General features: G+C 52.2%; 4 protein-coding genes across 4 annotated transcripts; 2 read left to right on the forward strand and 2 right to left on the reverse strand.

The window, feature by feature from the left end:
• Nucleotides 1-325: 325 nt before the first annotated feature.
• Nucleotides 326-736, reverse strand: CCOS01_04333 (uncharacterized protein; the record flags this gene model as incomplete). Its single annotated transcript, XM_060452515.1, has 4 exons — nucleotides 326-392; nucleotides 449-486; nucleotides 540-602; nucleotides 659-736. The coding sequence occupies 4 exons, from the start codon at nucleotides 734-736 to the stop codon at nucleotides 326-328; spliced, it is 246 nt and encodes an 81-aa protein (XP_060316473.1).
• Nucleotides 737-3,661: 2,925 nt separating this feature from the next.
• On the forward strand, nucleotides 3,662-9,284 carry CCOS01_04334 (uncharacterized protein; the record flags this gene model as incomplete). Its single annotated transcript, XM_060452516.1, has 2 exons — nucleotides 3,662-3,805; nucleotides 3,891-9,284. The coding sequence occupies 2 exons, from the start codon at nucleotides 3,662-3,664 to the stop codon at nucleotides 9,282-9,284; spliced, it is 5,538 nt and encodes a 1,845-aa protein (XP_060316474.1).
• Nucleotides 9,285-11,757: 2,473 nt separating this feature from the next.
• Nucleotides 11,758-13,745, reverse strand: CCOS01_04335 (major facilitator superfamily transporter; the record flags this gene model as incomplete). The annotated part of the gene is made up of 3 exons (XM_060452517.1): nucleotides 11,758-12,736; nucleotides 12,790-13,379; nucleotides 13,617-13,745. 3 exons carry the CDS (start codon nucleotides 13,743-13,745, stop codon nucleotides 11,758-11,760), a joined length of 1,698 nt encoding a protein of 565 aa, XP_060316475.1.
• On the forward strand, nucleotides 13,560-13,763 carry CCOS01_04336 (uncharacterized protein; the record flags this gene model as incomplete). Its single annotated transcript, XM_060452518.1, has 1 exon — nucleotides 13,560-13,763. One exon carries the CDS (start codon nucleotides 13,560-13,562, stop codon nucleotides 13,761-13,763), a length of 204 nt encoding a protein of 67 aa, XP_060316476.1.
• Between the last annotated feature and the right edge of the window lie 184 nt (nucleotides 13,764-13,947).

The following is a 13,947-nucleotide window of genomic DNA, read 5'->3' on the forward strand; positions in this document are numbered from 1 at the left end:
AAACCAGCCTCGAACTTCTCGAAGCCTCAGCTATAGGGCAGTCCTATTCATCGCATTCGACGACCTTAAAGTAAGGATACAGTGTACAGTCTCAGAATAGAGGATGTTAAGGGGGTTGAGCTATGGAGCTGGTGTTATCGAATCGAACCCGGGAACATGCAACTTCTACGGAGATATTGTCTAAGTCTCAATGATAAAGCGATCGATGATAGTTGTGGCGAACCGAGGTAGCTCTTGAGTGAAACTTTTTGGTCTTTTAGTCAAATGCAAGGCACGCCATGCTCTATCTACATTAAAAAGAAAATTCAGAGACAAAGTCATAAGCTCAGTTGAATCCAGGACCTCTGCCAGCCTGGGTTCCGCAGACGCAGTCAAAGTCGTTGTTCGCCTTGCTGTTGCACTCGTTAGAACAACAATAGCATCGATGAGTCCGTGGAGGTAAACTTACTCAATGCAGACAGCCAAGTTTGCGGTTGTGTCCGAGCACTATGAAGATGTTTAGTTCGAGTTATGAGTATAAGTCCTAATGAGTAACCTACATGCTTAATGCACTGGCCCTTGCAGCCATCCCGCTGTTCTTGAGTCTTGCAGTTTTTGAAAAGCTACAAAAGTCAGCTATGGGAATTTTACAATCAGCAAGTCTCAGATCGGGACTGACCTCAGCATTTGAAGGTGTACGGCACTCGACAAAAGCCATGGCGGCTCCGGCGGAAGCGAGGAGGAGAATGAACTTCATGTTGACTGGTTGGAAGTGAAATTGATAGGCTCGGTGTATGGTATTGTTGATGATGATGATTTTGCTTTTTTGAGACGAATGAGCTGCGATTAAGCTTACTTATGTACTTGGATTGAATTCAGCGAATTTTCCGCAGCTCTCGATAAACTTCAGATGAGGAAAGAATGGTATCAAATTGATTGAAACTCCCGACGGGATGAACGGGTCATGGCATGCTGTATGACTCTGTTGTTCCACTCTGAACTTGAAATCTGTAGGGCTTTGCGAGCAACCTGCTGACTTTAAAACCGAGCCGCTATTAAGTGAAGCCGCTAATCCAGCTCGGCTTCGGGAACGGATCACAGAAAGGCAGACCCATTATCTCCATCTTGGCGATGACTCGTGTCAGCATCAAAGAGAAGGGTTAAATGACGGGCGCCGTCAGCTGCGTGGAGTCTGAAACCGCCCTGGCATTCAACAGGTTCCAGGATCATTCAGGTACGAGAACCAAGTTGCCTAGGGATCAGACCATAAAGAACGTCTTCGCTGAGTAATTTTATGGATTCTTTGCTTTTGCACTCCCAGTCAGCGCATTGGTATTCAACGAGGCAACGGGACGGGACTTCCGATCAAATTAAGCGAGAGAATCGCAATGTTTCGATATTAATCTGCAATGATTGAAATCGACTAGAATCACGTGTACAGATAGTGTCAGGCTCTGCCTAGATAGGGGATAGCATAAGGGGCAGCAGGAGGAGGACTAGGCAACAAAGGAGCAGCTCAGGTATTTATAGAGCGCTGAGAGTCCACTTCGAGGGAAGAGGCAGATTTCAGCAATGCATCTTCTAGACCCTAACAGCAGTTGGCCTCTGTGAGCTTCTTCCCTATGTCGTATACCTATTGACAGATAGGTCGACCGATGGGATAATCATTTTTTTTCAACTGGACAACTTTCCAACAAGCGGCTTTGAACACATTTTTCGATCTCGAGTTCATCCGGCAGCCGGCTTGGTCCTGTCCTTATCGTCAATAGTGGAACTTTGGCACTTGGAAGCGCTTTGACTTACAGTTGGCAAGGATCTGTTTCTGCTCGCTTGAGACAGATATCTGGTTTGGGGCCGGAAGTAAAGTTAATTAAATATGGCTTTACCAGGTAAATGATACTACTGCGTCAATAGCACAGCCTCTGTGTCTCTTGTGCCATATTTATCAGTGTGAAGTCCGCCGACAAATAGTTTTCAGGCCTGAAACCGAAGGTAGCTGGCTCTTTACAATCTATCAAGGTAAAATGAGTTGTTGGCACGGAGGATGTGTTCGTTGCAGTCACATTACAATCAAAATTGATGCGAGACTCAACGGATTGAGCTGATATAAGGTAGTGGATGTTTCATCGATATCGGAACTGCATGGTTTTATCAATAAATTGAGGCGGCTCTCTCATGGCTCTCTTAGGGATCAATGCACGATGACACCAAGTGGATGCGTACAGGAATATGTCTTCGGCATTGAGAACTTTAGAACGTTGGCTAGGGACGACAAAGCTAATAGAGATGGGTTCCATTCTCTGCCCTTGTTTTTTGCAAATTGAAGGGGATTTGAACTTGTCGAGCAGCTGCTAAATGCTGGTGAGACATTTTAGTCGCCCGGACGGGCGCTGAGGATTTCTCGAGGCGCACTTGTCGATCAGTGGCGCAAGGCCCTCCCAAATCCCTAGCCAAAGTCTCCACGTTTGAGTTATAGACTACGTCTAGAACAGCCGCCATTGCGGGGTGATAGATTCGTTTCACGGCTGGTTCCGCGAGGCAGCAATATTTCCCGTCGTTCTGGGTTCTGTGGAACATGAAGTAACTTTCTATTCCATGTCTGGGAATGGGGCCGGCTCATTTCTCTCGCCTCCTCTCGATGGTATGCGTGCGTTATTGAGATCTCCTTCTGTCTCAGAAATACGCAGATCCGACAATGATGACAAGCCGTCTAACGTACACTACGGATATGTGGCGACGACCGAGGAGGCCTCACCGCATGTCATTTGCAGCGGGGTTGTGCAGCTGGGGACATGGGCAAGAACGCCGTGCTGTCTTGGAATTCTGCCACCTACGAGACATGGCTGCCCTAATGAATGATCGGTCTTGGCAGTCCCCTCAGCTCCAAGATAACCTTTGCATACGTGCATACCTATGCCCTAGGCTTTGGCGGCTAGCCTCAGATCGTCTGACGCCTCAAAGTGTCTAACCTGTGCTTGTGGTATGGGAAAAGCCGCCATGGGAATCTGCTGTGGCAAAATGGGCGTCTCATCATGTGAAGTGAATCACATCACTATTCTCAGTGTGATTTTAGGTATCTGCATTTAGTCGAGAAAAGGTAAAGACTTGCATAGAGCTACCTGCCACCATGGCTTTTGCAGGTCGCGACTCATCGGCCGAAGACACAATAGCCACAAATTGGTGGTGATTCAAGTGCTTCTTGAAAAATCCAGTGGTATTGAAGCGAAAACTACGACATACCAACTAGTCGCTCAGAAGAAGAGTTTTCACCCGATAAACTTTTAAATATTGGTACTGGATTTGCGATCTTGGAGTCGTAGGCAAGCCGTGGGTGGCGAGGTATGAACTTGATTTAAGTTTGTGGCTAATACAGCTGAACTCGCTAGTAGCGATGAGCGAGTATCCAAGCCAAATCGGTGCAAGAGGCTGCTTCTAGCCGAGTTATGGACAGAGAATCTGGTATCTAAGTGGTGGCGACCGCATACATGGTGATAAGCAGGGCATGAGAGCTTGACGGGTGTTTGTAAAAGACAGTGCCACATAAGTAAGGTGATTATAATGGCGTATAAGAAGACGATTTTCCATGCATGTCGTGAGCAAATAATAAGAAAGACTTCTATGCCATCTCTCAATCAGATCAACTATTTTGTAGTACCATATTCGCTTATTCAAGCTATTAGCAATGGACGTCAACAACTCTAACCTTACAGACCTCAAATACGGATATGATTTCGTGGTCAGCACAACTCAAGCCAGCATTAACTCTGGCTTGTTGGAATATCTCTGGGAAAGTAACCAGCCAGTTGACTATATTTGCTATATCTCAGTAAGTATTCCCAGATGAAAAATTATGGCAAAATGCCAGGTGGGAGGTCAATATTATCGACCAACTGCTTACATAGCCGCCACAGGACTCGAATAACGGAAACGCCACAACCCAGATCAGTCTCGATGAACTGTTGAAGAGGACAGACGGGGTCAACCCGTTTGAGATCCTGGATGGTGCATCGCCGAATGACCCTCGAATTGAAGAGCTCACTCGAAACAACTTCGTCGTTGGCGTGAAGATTCGCATTGGTGTGCCCCCAGGCGTAATGCCCAAGGAGCTTCCTCCAATCCTGGAGCTCGGCAAGAGTGACGGCAAGTCTCTCTTCCGAATGTTTTGCTCCGAGTTCCAGGTTATTCAGAATACGAAAAGCGAAGGACCATCCGCAAACGGACGTTGGAACGTCTGGAACCAGCCCTCTGGATCGCCGTGGTATATCGAGACGGACGTCAACATCCTCAATAAGAGCCTTGACTGGGGCCTCGAGACACCCTACTTTAATCACCGCCCAGAGCTTATGGGAAACCTCAAGTCTCAATTCAACTATCTTCCTCCCAGCAAGTCTTACAGCCTTCAACAAACTCTTATGGATCTAGAAACTGCTGCCGATCAAAGCACACCCAATTTCGTGGGGATTCCAGTCGGTTCCCCCGCCTTAGAAATCCTGCAGAAGAACTTCGTCGACCTCTACAGCAAAGCAGCCAAGAGCTACGGACAACCGATTCTTGCAGTTGCCGCCGTTGCTGAAGACCATCCAGATCCTTCCACACTCCAGGTGACTTCGGTTGAAGTGGGCATCAGCCGGTACAAGGACTCCAATGCTTGCGTCGTCAACAATCCGACTCCCGAACAGGCCGCCGCAGCGACCCTCGACCATCTCTGCATGACGAACTGCCACAGTGCTCCGACAGTCTCGGATCCCTACTGGCACTGGAACTGGGTCCAGCCCGGGGAGGTGAAAAGCGAAAGTGGTGTTATTGCCATCAAGCGAAGTGTATTCGCCGAGCAGTTGATGAACATCATCCTGCCATCTGCTCGGAACTCTTGCCTCACCTCTCAAGTTGACATCGAATTTACCGACTCCTGGGGCAACTGGAAACCGGTGATACATTTTTCTCCTGGTCAATGGCCACAAATTAGAGACGTAAAGGACCCTAGTAAGGGCGATTGGATCATCGACATTACTTGGTCTGCCGAAGGCTATCCTGGTGTGAAATGCGAGAAATCGGAAATGGGCGTATTCTGCGACAGTCTCCAAGTCGTCCCTCACTACTATTGTGAGGTAAAGGTCAATGGGAGTATCATCACCATCAATCAACGACTGTGGGTCGTCATATCATTGATGTGCGAGCGTGTCACCCAGCCACCACTAAATGCATACGACGTCACAATCACCGACACCTACAACTTGTCTGTGGGCCAGAATGGCCATTTGAAGATCAAAAATGTTAAATCACAGAAACAAGATGATTCACAGTCACCTGGATCCAATTATTGGGGGAACATATACGCAGGAATCACCGACCATTTGAAGGACATCAAGGCCGAGGTTACACAGCTGGCCAGCCTGGACCTGGAGAGTATCAACTTTGCTACGCCTCACAACTTCGTGTTCCCTGGGGGCAAGGTATTCACGTACACATCAGCCAGATTCTCCAACCACCAAGACTTGATCTGCGACATCACGTACGCGGCGCCAACCAAGCCCTTCCAGCCGCCGCCTCGGGTAGATGCCCCAGTTACCGACCCTTCGTCGGACAATCTTCCGACGAGACCCGCACCGAAGCTTCCTGAAGCCACCGGCCCGCCGGCATATTCCATGGCCCATACGACCGATCTCATTCAAAACTACATCCAGGGAGAGATCGTGGCTCCTACAGCAAAGTTCGAAGCTCTCCAAACTGACGACGGCCACTCGCTACTCTTCTCGCTGAGCACGGACAACGTCTTCAATGTGATCATGGAGCAGAGCCGCACCACCAAGACCGGCTGGGTTCGCATGCCTCTCTCGCCCCTCTCGTCTGCTTCCACATCAGTACGCACTTTTGATGTGGGACAGAGCGTCACAGATGGCACCATTGGAATGGCTCTGGTGGTGTCCGAGGGGGGTTCGGACAAGCTCTTGCTCTCTCTCTGCAACTCCAGTTCCGACACATCCTGGACGGCGAAGCCTCAATGGTCTACAATCGACTTTGATGCAGAAGGCGATGCTGGTTCGGAGTCTATCAACATTGTCCGCGTCATGTTCGCTGAGCCTCAGGGAAGCCGGCAGCACATCATTGTCGACATCGACCGCTCGTCGAATAAGGCAGACAAGGACATTGCTCGCTACTACGTCAACCCCCATAAGACGTCCGGTAGATCCTGGACCTTGCATGGTCTTCCGGTCGACATTCAGAAGGGCTACTATCAGAGTTGCGTGGGCAGAGTGGCCTACGGGTTTGTTGACGGGGTGTACACCCTGGGAACCGCCGGGGACTCGGCCCAGCTTGTCTATGTGCCTATTGAAAACGCCTTCGGTGACGGACCTCCGTTGCCGTGTCGCCTCGAGTTGCCGACAAAGACGCAGGCATCTGCCATCGCCGCCGCTCGCAGATCCGGTTCCCTCGCGTCTCCAGACGGAACGACGGACTTGTTCGCCGTCAGCAACTCGACTCTCTTCTATTTCCCAGCTGAATGCCAGACTGACGGGTCAGTGGCCACACAATTGCTTGAGAGCAACGTACTTTCGGGCACAACAGAGCTTGCAGCTATGACGCATAGAGGTGTGACGACGATCTGGGGCAAGAATGCCAGCAACGATGTGTACTACCTCTCCTGCCCATCCAGCCAGCTCAACAACCAGAAGGCCTGGAGTGTCCCTGTGCCAATCGTGTTCGGCGTGGAGCAGATGACGCCGTACCTCAACCGCAGCGACGGCGGCAATGCAATCTTCACATCAGGTTCCGGCAAGCTTGAGAGATTGACGCAGGCCACCGGCACGGACGCAAAGTTGTGGGCTGTGGATGAGATCAAGCTCGAGGCCACGGGGACTAAGACCAAGCCGCTTCAGTTCAAGTCGTACACGACTACGATCCAAGTTCTGGATGAACACGAACTTCCGGCCACTGGCGTCAATCTGTCGATTTCTACCAGCTCTCGCACACCCGTGTACATGAACGGGATCTACTACGTCCTTGGGCCGGCACCTGTCGCGGTGGTTACGGATGCGACCGGGAGCTTGACAGTTGTTGAGGCACTGCAAGACAGCATCAACGGCACTCTCATGAAGGTAACTTGCAACAATGGAGAGGCCAAGATTACCATCAATCCGATGGAGAAGTCGTTCCAGACGGTAGCAGCTCTCAGTAGCGAAGGAGCCCTCCGGGACGCCAAAGTACCAACCAACACGGTCTCTGGCGGCATTAGGGGCACACCTACGTGGACCACTCTCGTAGAGGAGACTGTATCATCGAATGATATGGCCAACGTCGCGAACAGTCTCAGCAAACTCGGCACAACGTATGGGCTCGTCAAGCCCACAGTCACCCCAAGATCTTGTATGAGCGTGATACCACACACGCTTTACACGTCCTCGTCCTCGGTCGACAGCCTGGGACATGATGTAGCCATCGCGGCCGGCGACCTGTTCCGCTGGCTCAAATCCGACGTGGATCATGTCATCGACATCATCAAGGACGATGCCACTGAAGCATGGCACTTCGTAGCCACCATCTCCGGCAAAGTCTACCACGCCGCATTGACCTCGGTCGAAGCCATTGTCGGGGCGGCGGAGTGGATCTTCAACGCCATCAAGACTGGCATCAAGAAGGTCATGTCCTTCGTCGAGTTTCTCTATGATTGGGATGATATCGAACGGACCAAGAAGATCCTTTGCAACATGACGAGGCAGTGGCTGAGCAGCCAGGTAGCCTCCATCCAGACTACCAAGTCTATGTTTGATGTGCAGATGGCCAACGCCGAGGAGAAAGTCAAGAACTGGGCGGGTATCCCGGACTGTTCAAAGATGCTCGGCAGCAAGGCCTCACAACCGACAGGAGCAAGCGCCTCGAATCCTGCAAAGGGCCACACCTCGGGATTTCAGATGATGATGACCCACTACAAGAACCATGGCGCGAATCTAACAATCGTCGGGGCGACGCCCAAAATGGCACGGGATGCGTCGCATCAGGCCATCAACGATCTTCTTGACGCGCTTGAGAAGGAGGGCCAGACTCTCTCGGATGCATATGCTCAGCTCAAAAGCTTGGCCGAGGGATTCTCGTCTATGACGGTTGAAGCGGTGCTGAAAGAGCTCGTTGGGATCGTCGGCGTCACCATGCTATCCACCGTCCAGGTCGTCGTCGACGCCTTGCTCACCGTTCTCATCGACCTCGCTGACAGTGCGATCGGTCTTCTGGATACAAGGATTCACATCCCCGTCATCTCTGACATCCTAAACGACATTGGAATATCAGATGTGACCTACCTCGATCTGGTATGCTGGATTCCCGCCATGTCCTATACGGTGATCTACAAGATCGCCAATCAAGAGGCTCCGTTCGCCGCTCATGAGGCGGAAGTCCAAGCATTCCTTGCCGCTGACAACTGGGAGGCTTTGCAAACTTGTCTTGGTTCAAAGCAATCCAGGTCGCGGGCTCAATCGTTTGACGGACAGGAGAAAAGTCACATGGGTACGGCTGGAGCTGTTTCCGAATCGTCGAACACGTTCATGGCCCTCCAGGAACAACAACCTAACTCTCACCAAAGCGAGACCTCGGTGACTTCAATCTCATCGGCTGCATCTGTCACATCGATCAGCACAGCACCTACGTCGCCTACATCAACCAGATCCAACAAGCCAGCGGGCCGGACCTTTGGCCAGGAGATCTATCATCTGGGCCACATCATAGGCAGCACGACCAAATTAATGGCAGCGTACGTCGACTACTGTGAGGTCTTGCTTCCGGCAGAAGACAACCCGTACAGCAAAGTTTCGACGAGTCTCCTCGTCCTCGATGAAGGTTCTGCCATGATAGCCGACCTAGCCGTGGACAATGCCCCGATCGAGGATGTGGCAATACGTGGGCTTTCAAAATTGACTACTATCATAAGAGTTGGTGCCCTCATCGTCTTCAATGACCTTGTGCAGAACCAACTTCCCAACACGAGATTCCGATCCCTCGTCGTCGCGAGTCCCGCGGATGTTGTTCGCACCACAGGAGCAATGGTCGATGCTGTTCTCGCCGCACCGGCGGCGATCATTTCATTGGACCATCTCTTTGAAATTGCTCGTGATGTCGTCGCCGATAAAGAGATGGACCAGGAACGAGGAGCGGCTGTTGCGGGCGAGGTCTCCAACCTTGCATCCTACGTTTCGCGGTTCTGTTACTACTTAGCCGCTCAGGCCCCGAGGCCAACGGGCTTGCCATTCGCTCAGTATATGGCGTATGCAGACCTTGCTGGCGCTGGACTGGAAGTCGTCCAAGCCGAGCTTTAAAAGCTCGAGGCGAAATGATACGGCCAGGGTACGCCAAGGTAAGGGTTAACACCAACACTCGTCCAGAGCGGTCTCGATAATCTCTCCATCTGACCTCATCGGGGCTGTCTTCGCTCGTGGGCGAGTCCTCAGTTGAACGGGCTGAATTTAGATTACCATTTTATACGTCTTGCCGGATTATCTCGTCCCTCCCAAGTAGTACCTATATGCAGAATGGCTCTGACTCTGGAGTTGTCAGTCGTAGTCTTTCATTTTCGGTGATATCATTACGTGCGGAAAATGCTATTTCTTATGGAAGTCGGCTTGTATTTAGTAACGACTTCTCAGTCCAGCGAGAACTTAGAGACCATATTCACAGCAGCTCGGTGGCCTCAGAGACAAAGGTATTGTTAGGAGGGCCTTTGGGAGCAGATCCGGCAGCGTCACGCCTTGCGCTTCGCCAATATTCTTTGAACAGTCGACATTATCGCTAAGCAATACTGTGAAACTAGAGCAGAGGAATGCTCAAAGAAAACAAAAACCCCCCCATGCTATCCCGCTCGTCCGGAACCCGGAATCAGCCCACCGCCGGCTCCTTCATTCCACGCATCTCAAGCGCATCCTACAACCGGCCATTCATCCACCGGCACAGATCCAACGGCGCAGCGCAGCGGAGAACCCCGGTCAACGGGAGAGATGTCAATACCAAACCCGTATAAGTAAATAAATCCCGAAAAGAGACTGGGTTTTTTTTGCGCCGCAGGTATACATAAGACCCGGGTCGGGTTGTGATATTAGGGCCTGGGCGGAACGGACAACATCCGAGGAGGATACCTCGCATCAAGAAATTTAGATCCCAGAAAAGAAAGAAAGGGAAGAAGAGAAAAGTGGAAAGGTTGCCAAGTCCTCGGGTTCGCGATGGAGTCAGATCAAAATCTCTTCCAACCTTGCCAACTTCGTACATGAACACTTCACTAACTGGAAATATTCCCTACCCCACGCCCACATCCTTGGGCTCAGCTCAAAGAAGGCACCGGTGTTCTCTCCGCGCACCGCGCACGCGTCCTTTCCCCCCCAGATCCACTAGACCCTCTATCTCAACCCTGACATTGACGGTTTTGACTTAGTATACACTATACGGAGTAGCTGGGTCTGGAACCATGTGAAATCTCAGCGCCCAGACTGGAGCGAGTCCGAACAAAACGTCTCTGCGCAACAGGGTAAATGAGGGGAAAGGAACATGAGCGGGGTTGCCCCCATTGAAAAAACTCTTGGAGAAATCTGGAGCGAGCGGGACTCACCAACAGCACCACCCCACAACGGACGCCAATAAAACGGTGCCCCAATGAACCAACCCATGGGACGGTGAGCACACGAACCGGCCCCATCGCGACGTTTGGCGCCCACTGCACATCGTACGAGACTGCTTCCAACATCGCGGCATCGCTGATCGCAAATGTCTCACCGCACAGACTGGACGAACCCCAGATGGAGAAGGCCTGGCCGCCTGACAAAAAACCCTGCATTGCACATACCTAGAAAACGTGGAGTCTGGAGATGTCGGGGAAAGGGAGGGATGTGAGATTGCAACGCGGGAAAAATCTCATACATGATCCATTCCGGGGGTTTGGCCGTACAATTGAGAGAATACAAGGTAGTGATATACGTCTGGCTGTAGTGATCTGATAAAAACTCGGATCAAGGGCTCTGTAGAATCTCTTAATTCCAACGGCAAGAAACCTTGCCTTGACGTGAGAATTACAACCGTTTGCCAGGGTTGCAAGGGACTTCGCTGCGAAGCACTCTAGCCCCGAACCTGAGGGAGTATGGGCTCAGGCAGTAGACCCAACCAGAACAGCTGCACAACCTAAAGACAGCCCGGCCAAGCCAAAGAAATCATTGTTGAGGCTTCCCTGAGCAAATCGAGAGTGACCCATCGCCGTCTCAAGACGCCGACTGTCAATCTGACTTCTTGAGAAGGCAAGTAGCCGACCGCCGGTTACTGCTCACGCGGCAATAGAAGATAGAGCGGGATAAGTGGGCCCCGGGCACTAGTCTGGACCGGTTCCGCCCTCCATCGGGTCTAGCACCATCGATGACTAATTTCCCATGAAATGCAAAAGAAAACCAGACAGAGACAAGCACTCGCAAGCTTCAACGCCCAGCGACGCCGATACTCAGCCAGCGGCTTGGCGGAAAGCTTGTCCACACGAGCGAAGAAATGTCGTGATTTGAAACAACATGTCGCACACATGTGCTGATCGTCACGAGCGAGTGCGGTAAGACAGGGGGACTTTTTTGAAAATGGTATCAATCTTTATATTCATTCATTCGCGCCGTGGCGCTTCCCATGGGGTATTGTGTATGGCATCACAGCCATTGGAGGCCTATGCCCGGCCTCCTTCCTGTACCTGTGTACCGTAATTCCAAATCATTCCAGTTGTACTTCTCAAAAGTGTTGTACGTCTATCGCTGAGCCCGGCAGCGACCGATCTTATTCCTTGCGGGTGTCCTCGACGTTGGAGGCCCTGATGCTACCCTTCTCCTCGTCGTGGTCGTCAATCTCCTTGGTCTCGACGGCCTCGCCTTGCACACCGGCGACGGCGTGCTCGAAGCTGCGGCCGCGACGCTCGGGTCCGAACATGGTGGTGACGACAATGCCCATGGCGATGATGGCCGTGGCGATACCCATGACAGGTCCGTAGGCCTCGACGCTGTGGCCTGAGGGGGCTCTGACAAAGGTCTTCTCGGAGATGGCGTTGACAATCTGTGCAGACGGGGACGAAATCATGTTACCCAGCTGGTAGGTGATACCTGGGAAAGAGGAGCGGAAGGCCGGGGGCGAAAGCTCGTTGAGGTGGATGGGAATGACACCCCAGGCACCCTGGACGAAGAACTGCATGAAGAAACCGCTAGCACTCAGGCTGCGCTCGCCCTGTGGGAGGATCCAGGCGGGGATGAGGCAGGCAGAGATGAGAGCAGAGACGATAATGGCACGGCGACGACCGACGAACTGGGACAGGTAGCCGATGATGGTGCCACCAACGCAAGCGCCAGCCTTCATGAGAATGGAGGCGCGGGAAGCACCAGCGTTGTCCATCTCCTTCTGAGCAATCATGAAGGTCGTGTACGAGTCTTGCGAGGTGTGGGAGTAGTAGTTGAACCAGGTCATGAGGATGATGCAGTAGACACACATCTTCCACTCCTGGGCCAGCATCTTCTTGGTCTCGCGCCAGAAGGCGCCGGGTGAGGCCGACTTCTTTCCGTGGGCCTTGGCCTCGAGGAACTGCTGGGACTCGGGGAAAGCAATGCGGACAAGACCGACGGCGATGGAGATACCGGCAGCGATCCAGAAGACCGTCTTCCAGGTCTCGGTGCCACCACCGACACCGAGGTTGGCGCAAGCGGCGAGGACGTAGCCGAATGAGTAGCCCTGTTGGAGGATACCGGACATCAAACCACGAGCGTTGGAGCTGGGAATCTGTTAGCGAGCTAGTGACGAAAGGTAGAAGATTGATTGACATACGGGCAGTGCTCAAGAGCCATGGCAATGGCGTTGCCGTAGACACCTCCCATGAAGAGACCGAACAAACTGCGCACAGCCAAGAATTGCTGGAAAGTCTTGCTGTAAATGGTGGCAATCTGCAAAAGACCAAGGATGATCATGTTGAGAACCATGGGCCACTTGCGACCATACTTGTCACCGGCCAGACCGAAGAAGGCGGCGCCGACGGAACGGAGAAGCAGAGTCAGGGTGATGGCAGTGGTGATATCCGTCTTCGAGCGGTCGTAGTACTTGGCCAGCTTAGTGGTCTGGATAGACAAGGCGTGGAAGTCAAAAGCATCGGCGGTCCAGGCGCAGAAACCGCAGAGGAAGAAGAGCCAGTCGCGAGGGCTGAGCTGGGCCATGAGGCTAATGGGGTTCTTGATTGGGTCGGGATCTTGCCATTCTGTGTGCGTCTCGCCAGTTGGACTAACAACAACGGTACGCTGTCTCCAGATGAAGAGGTCCTTCAAGGACTGCTTGGCCGTGGCCAGCACGCCCTTGGCGACGGGGTCGGCGGGCTGCGCAGTCGACGTCGACATGGTGGATGTCTGTCTGCGTTTGTTGGCTCTCTAAGACACGGTCAAGTGTATGAGGGACTGAGGTGGTTGAAGATGATGTCGGTGATCAAGAGAGAGGTAAAGGAGGAAGAAGAGATGAGAGGATGAGGCACGACTGGTTGAGTTCAACAGAATGGGATGAAGAGGGGGGCACAAAGCTTCTTCATATAGTTGGGCAAGCCATCGATAGCCATGCAGGTTGGCGAATCATCAGACCGTCCATCGCGTCGGTGCCAAGAGTTCACCAACATGGAGCAGGTGGATAAGGTGGTTTCGAAGGAGTTGAGAGAGACAAAAACAAAGAGCACCGGTATCGAGGTCCAGAGTGACCGGGATGGCACCGACATGCTCATGGTTTCGAAAGCGATCATCTCCCATGATGGAACGCTGCAGTGAGAAGCGTGATGATTAGTGCGGGCAGGCTGGCCAATGGAGGCCAGAACTGTGTCTGATGGATGCGTGGGGAGGTCGGAGTCAATGATGCGGGGTCGGCGTCGGGGAAGAGGACAGGATGAGCATGGTGAGGAGACCAGAGGGAGGTATGCTACATGGAAGCTAGATTTGCTAGATGGCAGCTAGA

Source organism: Colletotrichum costaricense (assembly GCF_030867565.1).
Source record: "Colletotrichum costaricense strain IMI 309622 chromosome Unknown Scaffold_4.1, whole genome shotgun sequence".
NCBI lineage: Eukaryota > Fungi > Ascomycota > Sordariomycetes > Glomerellales > Glomerellaceae > Colletotrichum > Colletotrichum costaricense.